At 32.1% G+C, this 17,118-nt stretch overlaps 1 protein-coding gene across 1 annotated transcript; it reads right to left on the bottom strand.

The window, feature by feature from the left end:
- Positions 1-3,496: 3,496 nt before the first annotated feature.
- Positions 3,497-15,805, bottom strand: LOC139498715 (uncharacterized). Its single transcript, XM_071287242.1, has 9 exons — positions 15,563-15,805; positions 12,216-12,424; positions 11,341-11,437; positions 10,544-10,724; positions 9,688-9,767; positions 8,159-8,949; positions 7,399-7,538; positions 6,773-6,966; positions 3,497-5,747 (listed from the first exon to the last, which is right to left on the bottom strand). The coding sequence occupies exons 1-9, from the start codon at positions 15,678-15,680 to the stop codon at positions 5,275-5,277; spliced, it is 2,283 nt and encodes a 760-aa protein (XP_071143343.1). The 5' UTR covers positions 15,681-15,805; the 3' UTR covers positions 3,497-5,274.
- Positions 15,806-17,118: the final 1,313 nt, after the last annotated feature.

Here is a 17,118-nt window from a genome sequence, read left to right on the forward strand (position 1 = left end):
AACTAAGAATGAGAGTTTACAGTTAGTCGCCTATATTCAAATCTAGTGAATATATTTTAAGATAAGCCCAGTCAAAATAACTAGAGGCTCTAAAGAGCATGTGTCGCTCACCTTGGTGTTTGTGCATATTAAATAAAGGACACAGATGGATTCGTGACAAAACTTTGATTTGGTGATTGTGATTTGTTTGTAGATCTTACTTTACTGAACATTCTTGCTGCTTACAGTAATCTCTATATATAATGAACTTGGCCCAGTCGTAAGGGTGGAAAATATTTTGTACAAATTTTAAAAATTAAAAAAAAATATATGAAATTCTTTAAAATTGACAATAAAGGGCAATAACTCCTTAAGGGGTAATTTGACCATTTGGATGATGTTAACTTATTTGCAGGTCGTACTTTGCTGCACATTATTGCTGTAAACCGTTTATCTTTTTCTATATTAATATTAAAGATAATAACCAAAAGCTGTAAAATTTTTCTTAAAAATACCAATTTAGGGACAGCAACCCCACAACGGGTTGCCTGATTGGTCTGAAAATTTCAAGGCAGATAGATCTTAGCATAACGAGCCATTTTATCCCGTCAGATTTGCTTTAAGTGCTCTTGGTTTTAGAGATATTAGCCGAAACTGCATTTTACCCTATGTACTATTTGTTATCCATGTCGGCCATCTTGGTTCGCGGGCGGGGACATCGGACACATTTTAAAACAAGTTACCCCTATGATGATTGTGATCATGTTTGGTTAAATTAGTCGTTGTTGTTTGACAGAAATAGATTTTTTTTTAAAAATACAAAAAATTATGAAAAATTGTTTACAATTAAAATTGAGAATGGAAATGGGGAATGTGCCAAAGAGACAACAACCCGACCATAGAAAAAAAAACAACAGCAGAAGGTCACCAACAGGTCTTCAATGTAGCGAGAAATTCCCGCACCCGGAGGCGTCCTTCAGCTGGCCCCTAAACAAATATATACTAGTTCAGTGATAATGAACGCCATACTAATTTCCAAATTGTACACAAGAAACTAAAATTAAAATAATACAAGACTAACAAAGGCCAGAGGCTCCTGACTTGGGACAGGCGCAAAAATGCGGCGGGGTTAAACATGTTTGTGAGATCTCAACCCTCCCCCTATACTTCTAGCCAATGTAGAAAAGTAAACGCATAACAATACGCACATTAAAATTCAGTTCAAGAGAAGTCCGAGTCTGATGTCAGAAGATGTAACTAAGGAAATAAACAAAATACATAAATAACAGCAGACTACTAGCAGTTAACTGGCATGCCAGCTCCAGACTTCAATTAAACTGACTGAAAGATTATGATTTCATCATATAAAAATCAGGCACAATCCTTCCCGTTAGGGGTTTAGTATCATACCATCATAACATATATGAGAAGAACATAACCCGTGTCATGCCAACAGCTGGTTTTTGAATAAATGTGTTTAGTTCCGATGCATAGACCCTATAAGTGAATCAATATTAACGCCAAAATATGCAATCTTTAATGACCTGACAACAGTATCGTAACTATATCCCTTCTTAATAATTCTATTCAAAGGTTTTGTTAGTTTTTGAGGTGAATACTGACACCTTTGTGCTTTATAAAGAATATTTCCATAAAAAATTGGATGTGAAATACCTGAACGTATAAGAAGTCTGCATGTTGAGCTATATTTACGAATGATATCCTTATACCGATGATAAAATTTAGGAAATGTTTTGACTAGTTTGTGATATCGAAAACCCTGGTGTTATAATTTTTCAGTAATACATATATTTCTCTCGGTAAAATCTAAAACATTGTTACATACACGAGCGAATCGTACAAGTTGAGATATATAAACACCGTAAGATGGTAAAAAGGGAACGTCACCATCTAAAAATGGATAATTAACGATAGGAAATTAATTTTAGTATTCAGCTTTCCGTTAGTGATATAGATATCAAGATCGAGGAAAGGGCAGTGGTCATTGTTAATATTAGCTTTATTTAAAGTAAGTTCAACAGGATAAATTTTTTTAATATACATACTGAAGTCGTCATTATTGAGAGCCAAAATATCATCCAAATATATAAAAGTATTATTAAATTTGTTTATCAGATGTTGTTTCGATGGGTCTTTACTTATTTTTGTCATAAATTGTAACTCATAGCAATACAAGAACAGGTCCGCAATAAGTGGTGCACAGTTAGTCCCCATTGGAATTCCGATAATCTGACGATATACGGAATCTCCAAAGCGAACAAAAATGTTATCTAGTAAAAATTCAAGGGCATATATAGTATCAAAGCATATCCAATTGACATAGTTTTTTTGTTTATTGCTACTAAAAAATGACCTAAAAGAGTTTGAACATATATATTCACATTCTGACTTTTTAAATGCCCATTTAATTAGGTGTGTGGATTTTTTCTTAATGAGAATGGGAGGCAATGTGGTATACAGGGTAGAAAAATCAAAACTTTGAACAGATTTAAAATCACCAGTATAAGCATGCAATTTATCAAGTACTTCCAACGAGTTCTTGACACTCCAAAAGTAATTAATTCCACTATTTTCGAAGGCCTTATTTGAACAATTTATTATCAGGTTTTTTTATTGTACCAAGTGTGCTGGTAAGAAGAATAGACAATTTAGTAGTGGAACAATGGCTTGAAGACGAAATAAATCTATATTTGTAAGGTGTTTTGTGTAGCTCCGGAAGCCAGTACATAGTTGGGACTTTCATTGTATTTGGCTCTGCTTGTAAAGCGGTAGCTAAAAGTTTATGTTTGTTACAGATGTCGTTTTCTGAAAATGGAGTCAGTTGGAATGTTGGTGAATTGGTGATTTCTTTTTTCAGAACCTCAATGTAAAATTTACGTCAAACAATACTAATATTATTAGCAGCTTTATCGGCCGGGACAAAAACAAATTTCTTGGCTAGTTCTTTTAGTTTATGTTTGATACGAGAAATAATATTTTTTGTGGTTATTGTTAATAGTAAAATGTTCTTTAAAATGTTGAATACGTATATCAACTATCTTCATTACTGAAATAAAAAAAAGAGTCCAAAGATTTTTTGTCAGCTTTTTCCCGTTTTATCCATTTTATACAGTACGTATGGAGTGAGTCGTCAGTGCCGTAACTGGCCTCATCTGAGCGTTTCCCGGACTCTTTCTGACATTGAAACGCATTTAATTTTTAGCTTTTTTCGACAATATTCTGGTCTAAAAGCAAAAACATAGACTCATTGTAATTTATGACTTTAAGGTTTTATAGACAACATTGTAAAAAAGACCGATATGAACCTGACAAAATAATAATTAAAGTAACATAAAAAGGGTATGTACTCAAAGGGACAATATCCATTGTCAGAAAAATAAAATAAAATTGGCATGTACATGACACCGTTTCCATGGCAACGACCTCTGAATATACCATATTTGTGTATATTCTCATAAGAAGGATATTAGGGTATAATTCAACAAAAAAGAGTAAATGCATTTGTTGGAAATTAGTTTATTGGTAGTATTCACATGTCAACAACATCAGCATCAGGTAAATAACAAAAAAATATGAGATTACACAAACTTGTTCAAATAAGATATTCCAGAATTTCCAAATTTACTAAATTTTCACTGATTTTATAACAACCATGGCCTATATAAATGACATAAAATAAAATTTGGAATAATTAATCTTCTTTTTTTTTGTTATCATATTAAAGCCTTTACAGAAAGCTAAATTATTACAGAAAAAAAAGTATGGGTACATGATTTGGAAAAAAAGTTACAATAACAGAAAAAATATAACTTTACCTTCTCAAATTATGATGAGCTTGCCCACCTAATAATGCTGCAGAAGACAGTACATAATAGAAGTATAAAATGATTTTACCTATAAATTGTGGTTACTTTGCCCTAAGGATAAATTTAGTAAACCTAAAATATCAACTCAAGCCAAAAGATGGCAGGAATTTTTTTACTGGTTATATAGTGGAAATTTGGAGGGAAATTTTTCCCGTACTTTTCACTATTTTGTTTTTAAATATTTTTTTAGAAAATTTATGTCCAAGTTATTGGGAATAAAATATTCTATTTCTATCTTTGTCCAAAGAAATAATTTTAAATCTGAATATTCAAACATTTCCTTGTAAATGTTTGTATAATTCTGCTTTACTTGATGTATGATTTTTTTTTGATATTTTCTAAAGACAGAAAAAAAGTATATGTTAGGTAAGAAAGATCCAGCAGGACATTCTTTGGTATTTGAATGGTATTTGCCTAAGATGCAGATAAAAAAGCCCCCCCCCCCCCCCCTTTTAACTATTTAAATTAGGAATGAGACAGAGTATAACCCCCTTTTAGAGATATAACATTGGTTATCTTCCCTTTACACTTTTGGTCTGCAATCATATTATTTTATGTACAGCATAAGTAGTGTACAGTAGATTTGTAAATTTTAATGAAAAATCCAATAACCCTACGTCAAGCTAATAATAAACATAAAAAAGTACCCTTATTACCCATATGGTAGGATAATTTTCTGCCTTTATGGGGTCATTATTTTAGGACACAGCCCTTACTCAATTACAATTTGTTTTTTTTCATCTAAATGTTGATAAATCGTGAACAAATCTATCATAAGTTTGGTTATCTTCCCTTTACACTTTTGGTCTGCAATCATATTCTTTTATGTACAGCACAAGTAGTGTACAGTAGATTTGTAAAGTTTAAAAAAAAGTACCCTTATTACCCATATGATAGGATATATTTTCCTGCCTTTAAGGGGTCATTATTTTATGACACCACCCTTTATACTCGAATTACAATTTCTTTTTTTCATATAAATTTTGATATATAGTAAAAAAATCAACCACAAATAAAATCAAGCTTAGTAGTCTATTTTGTCAATAAAACTTTATCTACATGTGTATATTACAATTCATTCCTCCAAGTCATTCAGATAGGTTGATGTTGCCTGTATTATTTTTTTTGACTTTGTAACACGAGCTTTTGATGGATGTCCACATAATTCTGTAAATAGATTCTCTATTCCTTGTTGTCGGTCTCTTTTATGTGCCAGTTTAAGATGGCTTAGACCTAATCCACTGCTAGCAATTTTCGTTGCCATACAGTTCGTTATAGTTTTGCTATTTGTTAGAGGTCTCAGTGTTGTAAGCAAACCTTTTGTACAGTTTCTGTGTTGATACAACTGCATTACAGATTCATAAGTGCCAGAGAATTTGGATTTCAATACAAGACTAGGTGATATTTTCTAAAATAAGCGACGTAGAGCAACAACATCTTCCATTGAATCATGAGCGCTATACAGTTCACCAAATAAAGTGTTATAAATTTTTGGCTGTGAATATGACGGTTGATTTGGTATACACTCTTTGAAAAGAGGAAGTGTGTCAATAAATCCTTTCACTGATGACATAAAGTTATTAAGTAGACCATTTTTTTCAAGTGCATTAATTAATATTGGAACATCAAAAATTTTGGAGTTATGCCCAACAAGTACGGTGTTATGAATTTCTTTCAGAAAGAGAATAAAAGCTGTTAAGGCATTAGAAATTCCAATACTCTGAACTTCTCTATCGTCATGGTACATTTTCCCATTTTGAAACTTCAAACCAGTCACTTCTGAGGCTTGGGGTAATATTGGTCTAGCTGGTTTTATGTATTTGTTGAATTTAGTGTTTTGGCTGTTGACAGCAGACAACTGTATTATGTGAGAATCTCTGCCTGAAATAAAACCAATATAATCTAGAGGTTCAAAGTTACCTGTTAAACAAATTACATTTAGCATTAGTTACCACCTTTTTCAAAATATTGTCATGAGTTTAGAAGCATCAAATGTCAGTAACAGCAACCCAATTTAGATTTGAAGCTGACCATCTATCCCTGATGCATCTTCATGCAAGGTTGCTTGATTCTACCAAACATAGTCTAGATGCTGATATATGAACTTGAACATTGAATACAGCAAAAATGTGATGAAGTGTAAAATGTATGTCACAGTGATCTATGTTGATCAGTTGCCCACCTCTGTTCTTTCACCCTCCTTCCACATTTTAGCAAGAACTTCTGTTTTGAAAAATTGGGTTGACATTAAAGTTCTGTATTAGAAGAATCCTTTAAATTTCTATAATTCAAACAATTGTTTTCAAATTTAGCCAATGAAAAAAAAAACCAAAAAAACAATGTTTTTGTAGATCTCAAATATATATGACATTGGTTTTACACTAGTCATTTTTGGGTCCTTTATAGCTTGTTGTCCAGTATGAGCAAAGGCTCCATGTTAAAGACTTAGATGGAGAGTTGTCACATTGGCATTCATACCACGTCTACTCATATCTATATAATAACATTACATGTATGTTTCATTATACATTTGTAACACGTTATTTTAATTGGTTAACAATAATCTCTCATCATTCTAAAAGTAACCTTTATTTCAAAATGAAATGTAACTTCCTGATGACACTGGCTTCCACAATAAAGTGCACAGGTGAATAAAAGAAAAAACTGGGGAAAAAAATTCTTTTCATGATCCTTACAAAATAGTATGTTATTATTAATGAATGTTTTTTTTAGTAATTTTATAGGGTTGTAAAGGCATTTACTGCGAACATATTTTTAGAATGAAGCAAATCTGTGCTTCTCCAAAAAGTACTTCAGACAATTCTTTTACACCCCAGTAAATCTACAAAAAGAGGTATTCAAATCTTAAATACTTGGAGCCTTTTGTCATAATAAGTAATCCTTACCAAGTCCTGTTGTTTCAACATCAAAGTATGTCATGCTACTGTCATTCAAGGTTTTTGGTTCCAAAGGAAGATATTCTGGAGTAATAACTGGTGCAGGAATAGACTGAATATCATCCGATATTGCTGCATCAAGAGAACATCCTGTTTGATAGGAGACACCTTCTCTGACTTCTACAGATGCAAGCTTTTGGTGCCTAAATGAAATAAGATTTATTTCAATTATCAAGAAAAATAGTTACCCAATTTTTATATTTTTTACCATTTGGGTCTTATGCTATAAATATTAAATATTATTTGTCTTGAAAACTCCCATTTAAGTTATAAAAATATCAAATTTAATTTCAATACAAGCTTTTTACTGATTTTATGGAAATGAAAAAAGCAAATATATATATATGGTGTTTCAGTATTAATCTATGAGTTACTAGAGGCTTTTGAGGTTAATTGCTAGAAGTTGTACTTTTCAAGGGTTATTCCACTTTGAAAAATAAGGTTATTCAATAGATGTGGTTTTGTAAAGGTTATTCCACAATGAAAAAATATGGTTTTTCATTGGACATTATTATTTTTCTCATACACAGGTAAATAAATGGGTTATCTTTTGAAATAAAATATACATTAATTACATCTTAGCTTTCTTTTCCAGCCGTTTTCTTTTAAATGCTCTTGTAGGTGCCAATGCCCTCTGCTTTGATCGCTGATAATCTCTTAATCTGGCAAGGCGCTGAGTACGGTAACCTGGTGAAAGACCCAACTTCTTATTAACCTGAAAAATGAAAAATAACAAATAAGACTTCATATTTATATAAAACTATTTTTTCTTACAAAAAACAAAATAATAAGAGCTAAGTAAACAGATCTACACTACAAGAGCAATTATTCTTTTGAATGCTGACCTACAAAAACAAGACTGAGGTGTTATGTCAGCATTATGTAAAGTTTTCAGATAAGTTCTAATCTTTACAATATATGCTGCTTCTACATACAAAGATATTTGCCTTGGATGTTTATTTGAATTTGATGAGCCACAGTCAAAGTCCCATAACTCTTAAAAAGTTGTTGTAATAAAAAGGTTGGGAAATATGCAAATCTGCTATGTCTTCAGACAGATGGCCATGGGTGGACAAAGGACACCACAAACACTATGTACTGCCCACTTTTCAAGTAGGGGCTCTAATGAATATACTGTGGATTCATTTATTTTCGTGTATATCAATTTATGTGGTTTACTGAAAACTTGCAAATTTGTGGATATTTGATTTCATGGTTTTTCCAATCTCTGTATACATAGCCTATTACCAATATGTTATTCATGAAAAATTTAAATGGTTCACATGTACCCTCGAAACCCACGAATAATAATGAATCCAATGTAGTAAAACTTACATTAACTAGGTATCTGTGACCTGTATTCTTCTGGGCAACACTTGCTGCAACTCTGTAATTCAAATTTCCAGAAGAACTGTAATGAACATGCTTTGGTGCTTTAGCAGAAACCATTCTGTTGAAACTCTCATTAGCTTGAGTACTTCCGACAGTTGACAATTTAAGGCTGTTCTTAGCATATCCTTCAAAAACACTTTCCAGAGACTTTTGTAGACTTGCACCTGACAGAGGTTTTCCTTGAGGAAATGATTTAAAAACAGACTTTGGATTGCTGAGAAATTTACACCATCGACTTGAGCAGCATTGGTGATCGCCAAAAGGATGTTTCGAAAGTGCATTGAGATCTTTTGCTATTTGTTCTGGATTACCTTCACCTTGTGCTAATATATAGTTAAAGCAACTTTGTAAATATTTGATTATTTTAACTGTTAATACAGGATGATTTTTCTTGAGAGAGTAAAGACTGTTTCCAAGAATCTTCTTTAAGTGATTTCTATCAGATATCTTTTCAATGCTATTACTGATGTTTGCCCGTACTCGTCCTATTGTTGTTGAATCCTCATCTCCAACTAATGCAGCTACTGTACAGCCTTTACTCTGTACACCTTTCACCATTTCTATCACCATATCAGCCTCCATTCCCTTTGAACTACCTTCCCAGTTACGGTAGCATGCATGCTTTCTTGGACTTTCATTTCTGGATTCTGCTCTACTGCAAACTCTGCACTCTTTTGATCTTACGGAGTAGTTTATAATTTTCCCCGTCTCTGGACCAATCATGGAACAATGACCTAGTAATCAAAAATAAGTTCTTAAATCAAAACTGTTTATGATATGTATTTATTATGGCAAGCCGTTTTACTATTCATTCTAAAATCAAGATATCTTATGTAATCTGGTTTTTATAAGATTATCTGAGATATTTTGTTTACTACATATCAAAACATAAGATATTTAATAAATATTTTTAATCTTATAAATAATCTTTATATACTGAAGTCAAGGTCAGATGGCACCTGACAGTTGGACATGTTCACCTTAACTTTTTTCTCAATTGGACACTGAACCATGAAAATATGGTCAAGGACAATAGACATGTGACAGAAGGAAATTTCTTAACATAAGGCATCTAAATACAGATTATGAACATACAGGTCTTCAATCTTTAAAAATATAAAGCTTTTAAGAAGAAAATTAACACCACCGCAAATGCCAACTCACTATCCCTATTTTTAGCTTTCTGCAACAAAAGTCTCAGGCTTGACAAAAAAAAGGAAATGAGTTATGATCAGCAATAGCCAATACGACAACTATTCATCATTTCCAAATGGCATATTTGTACATGTAGTTAATGCTTGTTTAATTGATATTTCACCTCATAACAGTCCATTGACTCAACCTGACTAGAAAGATATAAATATTTGACATGAAAGACCATCATGTTTTATTTTGTTTCTTGGTGTTATCTGTAATATGATGTTATGTCAATGTCTATTTTCATTCTTATAACTGATGGTGTCTAGTTATACCTGATTTGCTGTCATATGCTCTACCACTTCCTCTTTTCTGCCATCCTGCATCTACAGCAACCACAAGTTTACCCTTCTTTCTGTAATTTATAAAAGTACTAGTAAATAAACTAAACATAATATAAAATGTAACTGGAGATGTCAAAGATTGTATAAATCAAATGAAATCGTCAATCGTAGTCAGAAATATATTGTCTTTGTGTCCAAACCCATATTAACCATAAGCATTATTGGATCAAATCATTTAGTCAAATGTTAGAAATCTAAATAACTTGAAGTCACATTCCAAATTTTTATAATGAAAACTGAAGATCTCAGTTACTGAAAAATAAAAATAATGTGTTTCTTATTTTTTACAGTGCATGAAAAATTTAAATTCAATCAATGCTTATTATAGTGTACTGTTATACCACTGCCTAAGGTTAGGGGGAGGATTAGGATCCAACTAACATGATCAAAAGCCACCCCCCACCCCCACCTATATTAAGTATGTATGTGCCTGTCCCAAGTCAGGAGCCGGTAATTCAGTGGTTGTCATTTGTTTATGTGTTACATATTGGTTTTCGTAGATTTTTTTAAATGTAAAATAAGGCTGTTTATTTTCTTGTTTGATTTGTTTTACATGGTCATTTCGGGCCTTTTTTAGCTGACTATGCGGTATGGGCTTTGCTCATTGTTGAAGGCTGCACAGTGACCTGTAGTTGTTAATTTCTGTGTTATTTTGGTCTCTTGTGGAGAGTTGTCTCATTTGCAACCACATCTTCTTTTTAATCATTATAATTTAAATTATAAGTATCCCATTGATGAATTTGAGTTAAGTTTAATGTTTTAATTTTTATTTATTTTAGGTACATACTGTTCTACAGCTGCCAATTCCTTCTCCAGTGCTTCATTTGTTGATTCCTTGGCTACCTCTTCAACAACATTCCCTACTTCTTTCAGTCTTGCACTAACAAGTTTATAACTGAATGCTGGAATATTTAGCTCTGATAGGAAACTATTAGCTTGTCTTTCTCCAAGCCCAGAGTGAACAAGGGCTGTAATAAAATAATCAAAGATACAATTATCTAAATAATGATGCAGTACAATTTTGATGAATATTTGCAGACTTTTTGATCTCGCAATGCTGATGATTTTTTTTAAATCATTTTTTATAGTTTTAGAACTATACCAGTTAATTAAAACATAAGAACATGTTTTTTTTTAATTTCCAAGGGGCATAACTCTTTAAAAAAGTTGATATCCCACCATTTTATAATTTATTTCAAGATATTGCTGATATTAACCTAAGAGTATAAGTTATACAAAAGTCTGACATGAACCGTACCCCCATAGAGTGCTAACAAGGCCATTTTCCATAAATCTAACATTTCCAAGGGGCATAACTCTTTGACAAAAAGTCAATCATCCAGCATTTCAAAACTAGCTCTATAGTATTAGTTTTATAAAAATCTTGCAAGAACTCTATCTGTTAAAATGCTAGCAAGTTTATATGACCGAATAAATATAATGGCTCAGATATAGTAATGTATGACATAAACTTTAACCAACTAAGTGAACCCTGAAAATGAAGTGATAGTGAAAAAAATTTGCCTGGATGCTGATTGACTAAATTTCATGACTGGATAACATTGTGCATTCATGTCCATGTACCTGTTGCAAGTTTACTGTTGACATCCCATACTCTGTCATGACGCTTTCCAGTAGGAACACTGTTTACATGCATACAAATGGTATTAAAACACTGTACCTGAAGAAAAAAAATGGTTGATTTTATAAAGAGACAAATGGTCAAACGTTAGTATTTGTATGACAAGAATCTCATCAAAATTAGATGTCATTACTCTCTTCCCATCTTTTCAATGTTACTTTTTAATGACAAAAAGGCAGACATAGCATAAATAGTGAGTAAGTCATGTCATACCGTTACATATACAAAAATGTAGTAACATCCTCGGTTTGTTATTAAAATGCTAGAAGCATGTCATATCAAAATCCTTCTTTTTTTTTATTATAATGCTTCATTAGGTATGAACATGCATATCAAATTGTCTTTTCCTATTTCACATTGGAAATTAATTTACATTATACCATTCAAGATTACAGACCCCCGGTTTTTAGTAGTACATGTACATGTTCATGTATTTTGTATATTTAATGCTCTCAAATAAAAATATAGTTCTAGCAAATTGTTTAGGTGAGTGTTGCTGAGGTCTTCAATGCATTGAACACAACCAGGGAGTTAGCACTCATCAATTACATATATATATATTGAAATTTAGTATTGACTCTTAGCTTTTAGAATGGGCTTTCTCTGGTTTGATTTTCTGAACTTTGACCTAAAGATTTGATTCTTGTTAAAACACATATGTTACACAATGTATTCCAATGATGACAATTGATCATTAAAATTCAGGGCTGTTCTTGAATCATAGATTGAAATTATTTTTGATGGATAGAAAGACAAGCTGAATTCATTCAAAGTGTTCAGACATTTTAGATTTTTTGTTTAAATCTGAATTACTTACTTTCAGTAGACATCCAAGACCATATGTCTGTATGTCAATAGTATGTCCAAGCTGTAGGGGCAAACCACATTTAAGACATGCTCTTAGACCAGTGGCAAGGACATCTAGCTCAACAATTCTTCTCCCTTCTCTCCAGTCCTCAGATGACCTAGTTTGTTTTCCTTCATTAGATACCTCTTCCTCCCTTGTTGCATTTGAGATGTTTGGAACTGCAATTATAAAAAAAACAATAATGAATGCAGGTACAATTTACATGTATACATTTTATATTCATTCATATACATGTATATATAATGTGTTACTGTGTTACTGTGTATATACTCTGAGTGATGATACTCCACTAGGATGCATTGCCGTCATTTTTGGAATAATTGTGCAGTTATTAACCATTACAGTCACATCATTATTGGTGTCATTAATCGTAAACATAAATGAATAATAAAAGATACAATGACGGAGAGATCCATATAAGTTCAGGAGTTATTATAATAGACAATACGTATGAAGGTTTAGTCTTGGGGTATGTCAACATTTTACATGCAACTGTTGTCTTAAATTAAAGTCATATGAAATTTAAAAATAAAACATACAATGTTTCATACAAAAGTACATGTACATATTTGAAAGGCTTTTCTGTAAATTTATTAAAATATATGTCCTCCCTCTTTCAATTTGTTTTTGTCAGGTTTTCTTTGTGCACTGTGGCAATAAACATAGAATAAAGAAAATTATTTTAAGTCTGGTTACATGATATATATTACAAATATAAGCTTCGTTTTGTTGTCAAACCCCCCAAAAGGAGACTAGTATATATATACATACATTACATATAAACTGTTCAAAAAGTTACAAAATGTCATTGAATTCAAATCAAGAAAGTCAAACCTATAATAAAGACCCACCCATATAAAGCCTTGTTATTGGAAGTAGCTTAGTTTTAATAATCAGAAATTTTTGTTTTTGTTTTTATCATGTTTATTAGAATCGGATGATGCACTTTCAATTGTCTAAAATTTTAGGTGTGATACATGTTATGTATTTACAGATTTTAATAGAATATATTTATTATTATGATTATAACTAGCTATTTTTATCAATCATGCTACCCACCCCTAGAAAAATAATTTTAGGCAACATTACTATTTAAATTCAAAGGGATTTATTTCCTAAACACATATATTGGTCAGGCAGATGACAAATACAAATATTTTGAATCCAGATTTTCCCCAACAACCTGTGTAAGTATTAAATTTTGATAAAATGATTTGATTGGTAGCATTAAACCCCCCCCCCCTGAAGTGAAATTATATATTCCCGTAAGTGATAAATAAGTACAATATATCCCGTCTTAAAATGCTGGAGACACGCATAAACATTGAATAAATGTTCTTATGTAAATTTTAACATTTGTACCGGAGCAACAATTTTTTTTTGGATAGGGAAAGGAGGCTTGGATTATCTAGATCTAGAATAAAGAAGAAGTTCAAATGTGTGCAAGTCATTCGTTCTGCATACTCAGTCAATTCTATGATTTTATTTCCCTGTGTCCTATACATGTACATCGAATCCAGATCTGTTCACCCAAAAATATGTTTACGTCCAATTATGTTTGTCCCTTTCACACCCTACATGTTCACACCCAAAGTCCTTTTGCACACTTTTTATTGGTTTTGTGATTTATAATAATTTAGTAATTGAGTTTTGGTATAAAGTATATTGGTATAAATAATTTTTGTTCATTTCTTCAAAATAAAGTGTTATTATGACAGGTTTTTTTTTGTATTGCGATCTTTTATGTTTTTCATTTAAATTCTTCAATGTTTTACTCATACCTGGCTACAGTATTAACATAAAAGGAGATTTAAAAAACAATCATGATTTTCAGGTCTGTTTGCACCCTATACATGTTCACACCCTACAATGTGTTTCTCGTACCTATCTGCAGTATTTATATCAAAGCAAGAGACCAAATTAAGCTTTAACCAATTAACAGCAATCATACATGTACATAAATAACATTTAATAATTAATCATCAATTTGATAAAAAATAAACAACATTTGATATGTCTCTTATGACACAATTTTATTCTGGAAATATATATAATTTTTCTAGGGAATGTATATACATATGAAAAAATATATCTAATAATTCAACTGGAATTTCAACAAAAATTGGGTGCAAATATGTAAGGCGCGAATGGACGTAGGGCGCAAAGGTGTGTGGTACGTATAGATTATGGGGTTTCTACACAATGTGACATTGATATTTTAAAATATCAGCCACAAGCCACAAATTGAACCTTTTTTACGAGTGAGTGGAGCAAATGAGCTAAATGTCAGTGGCGGATCCAGAACTTTTCCTAAGGGGGGGGGGCTCTGACTGACCTAAGAGGGGGCCTGCTCCAGTCATGCTTCAATGATTCCCTATATTATCAACCAAATTTTTCCCACAAAAGAGGGGGGGGGGGCGGGCCCCCCTGGATCCTATGAATGTTTCTCATTATGTCGAGTGGCTGATATTTTATGATATCAATTTATATAAAGGAGGAAACTTGATTATCTTTTTATTGTTCTGTTACTGGTCTTTTCCCTCGTCCTAAGACAGTTTTACACTTGACAAAAGCAAGCTTGATAACATCTCTTGTATTGTGACATCCCTGATAACTTCTCCTTTCACATTGTGACGTGGCTGATAACGCATGGTGTTGTTTTTAAGCCTTGATAGGATAATTACAGAGCGACTGAGCAGGGTTTATGTTTATTGAGCAAAATAGTCCAAATAATTATAAGGTCTGGCAATGCTATTTTAATTTTTTTGGGACAACCTCATAGGAAGGCGTCCCAGAAAAAAAATAGCCTTGCCAATCATAATTATTTTGACAAGGCGTGAAACAGACTTGATCCCTTCACATCCTGGGGCTAACTTCAACTTTTACAGTTAATAAAGATTATGAGAAAGTATTTGATTTTTAATGAAAAGGACCTTTGAAAGTGGAATTAAAATATGACTTGTCATGCTAGTCCAGGACATTTATTCTTGAAGGCAAATGTTAACCTTACTCAGTTACTGGTATTAAAACTCATTAGTCCAAGATTGCTCTGACGTCCAACGGTTTTTTGCCACAACTTGCACAAGCTGGCCAGTGAGGGCCCCTCAGTCCAAGATTTTCTGGCGAAACAGTCGTTGGATGTAAAAACAATCTCGGACTAATACTATATAAAGATTATCTTTATGGTCAACATAATTTTACGTATATAATTTATTCATTGTAATATTATATACAGTAGTTGTAAAACTTGTGTTGATGTTGTCGTGTATTTTTCGGGAATCAAATGGATTACTTACTGGAAAAATAGTTGTGATCATTAGAGTAAGTCGATGTTTTGGTCCATCGGGCATGTTGACTCTCCGACACCTTCAGATATCTTTTAGATTTGAAGCCATGCTTACGTATTCTTGTCATCACTGCAGCTACCAACGTTACGTTACAGCAGACGACTGTTGTTGTTTACAAATGGCGCCGGAAATTAAACGATGTCGTAATCGTGCGATCGCAAAATTATTTCCATAAAACAACAATAAAACAACTTTCATTTAACAAAAGTTTCAATATATTCAATCGTTTAATAAATTTTGTATTTATTATTTATTTGTACAATAATAAGTTTCGTATTTTACCGACAGTTCGAGTTGCGCAGAAAATTCAAATTCGTCAGGTTCATATCTCCTTAATGAGAATGTGAGGCAATGTGGTGTACAGGGTAGAAAAATCAACACTTTGAACAGATTCAAAATCACCAATATAAGCATGCAATTTATCAAGTACTTCAAACGAGTTCTTGACACTCCAAAAGTAATTAATTCCATTATTTTCGAAGGCCTTATTTTAACAATTTATTATCAGGTTTTTAATTGTACCAAGTGTGCTGGTAAGAAGAATAGACAATTAAGTAGTGGAACATTGGCTTGAAGACGAAATAAATCTATATTTGTAAGGTGTTTTGTGTAGCTTTGGAAGCCAATGCATAGTTGGGACTTTCATTGTATTTAGCTCTGCTTGTAAAGCGGTAGATAAAAGTTTATGTTTGTTACAGATGTCGTTTTCTGAAAATGGAGTCAGTTGGAATGTTGGTGAATTGGTGATTTCTTTTTTCAGAACCTCAATGTAAAATTTACGTCAAACAATAATAATATTATTAGCAGCTTTATCGGCCGGGACAAAAACAAATTTCTTGGCTAGTTCTTTTAGTTTATGTTTGATACGAGAAATAGGTTTTTTGTGGTTATTGTTAAAAGTAAAATGTTCTTTAAAATGTTGAATACGTATATCAACTATCTTCATTACTGAATTAAAAAAAGAGTCCAAAGATTTTTTGTCAGCTTTTTCCCGTTTTATCCATTTTATACAGTAAGTATGGAGTGAGTCGTTGATGATATTACGACACTCATTCCAATTAATAATTGACGGGGGACGATATTTAGGTCCTTTACTGAGGAATGATTTTAACTCTCGGTCTTGAACGATGTTAAGATCTCCTGCTATAACATGGGAAATGGGTCCATAAATATATCGGAGGTACTACAATTACATGAAGTAGGTGTATTTTCACTAATATTAACATCTTTACACAATTGACTATAATTAAACACAAATTTCCGGATAGATTTCTGGTAAATATAACAAATAAGAGGTAGCTCAGTATTGTCAAAATATCCAGGAATTTGTTCTTTAACAGAATGGTCGTTAAATATACTGGCAATATTTACAAAATCAAAACCTTTATTGACATACTTTATTTTAATAAAATGTTTTTTATGATCTTCAGGGCGATCAATTTTGGGAAATAGTTTAGAATAACAATATGCCATAATAATTTGAACAATATCATGCTAAGGACTGC

Source organism: Mytilus edulis, chromosome 12 (assembly GCF_963676685.1).
Source record: "Mytilus edulis chromosome 12, xbMytEdul2.2, whole genome shotgun sequence".
NCBI lineage: Eukaryota > Metazoa > Mollusca > Bivalvia > Mytilida > Mytilidae > Mytilus > Mytilus edulis.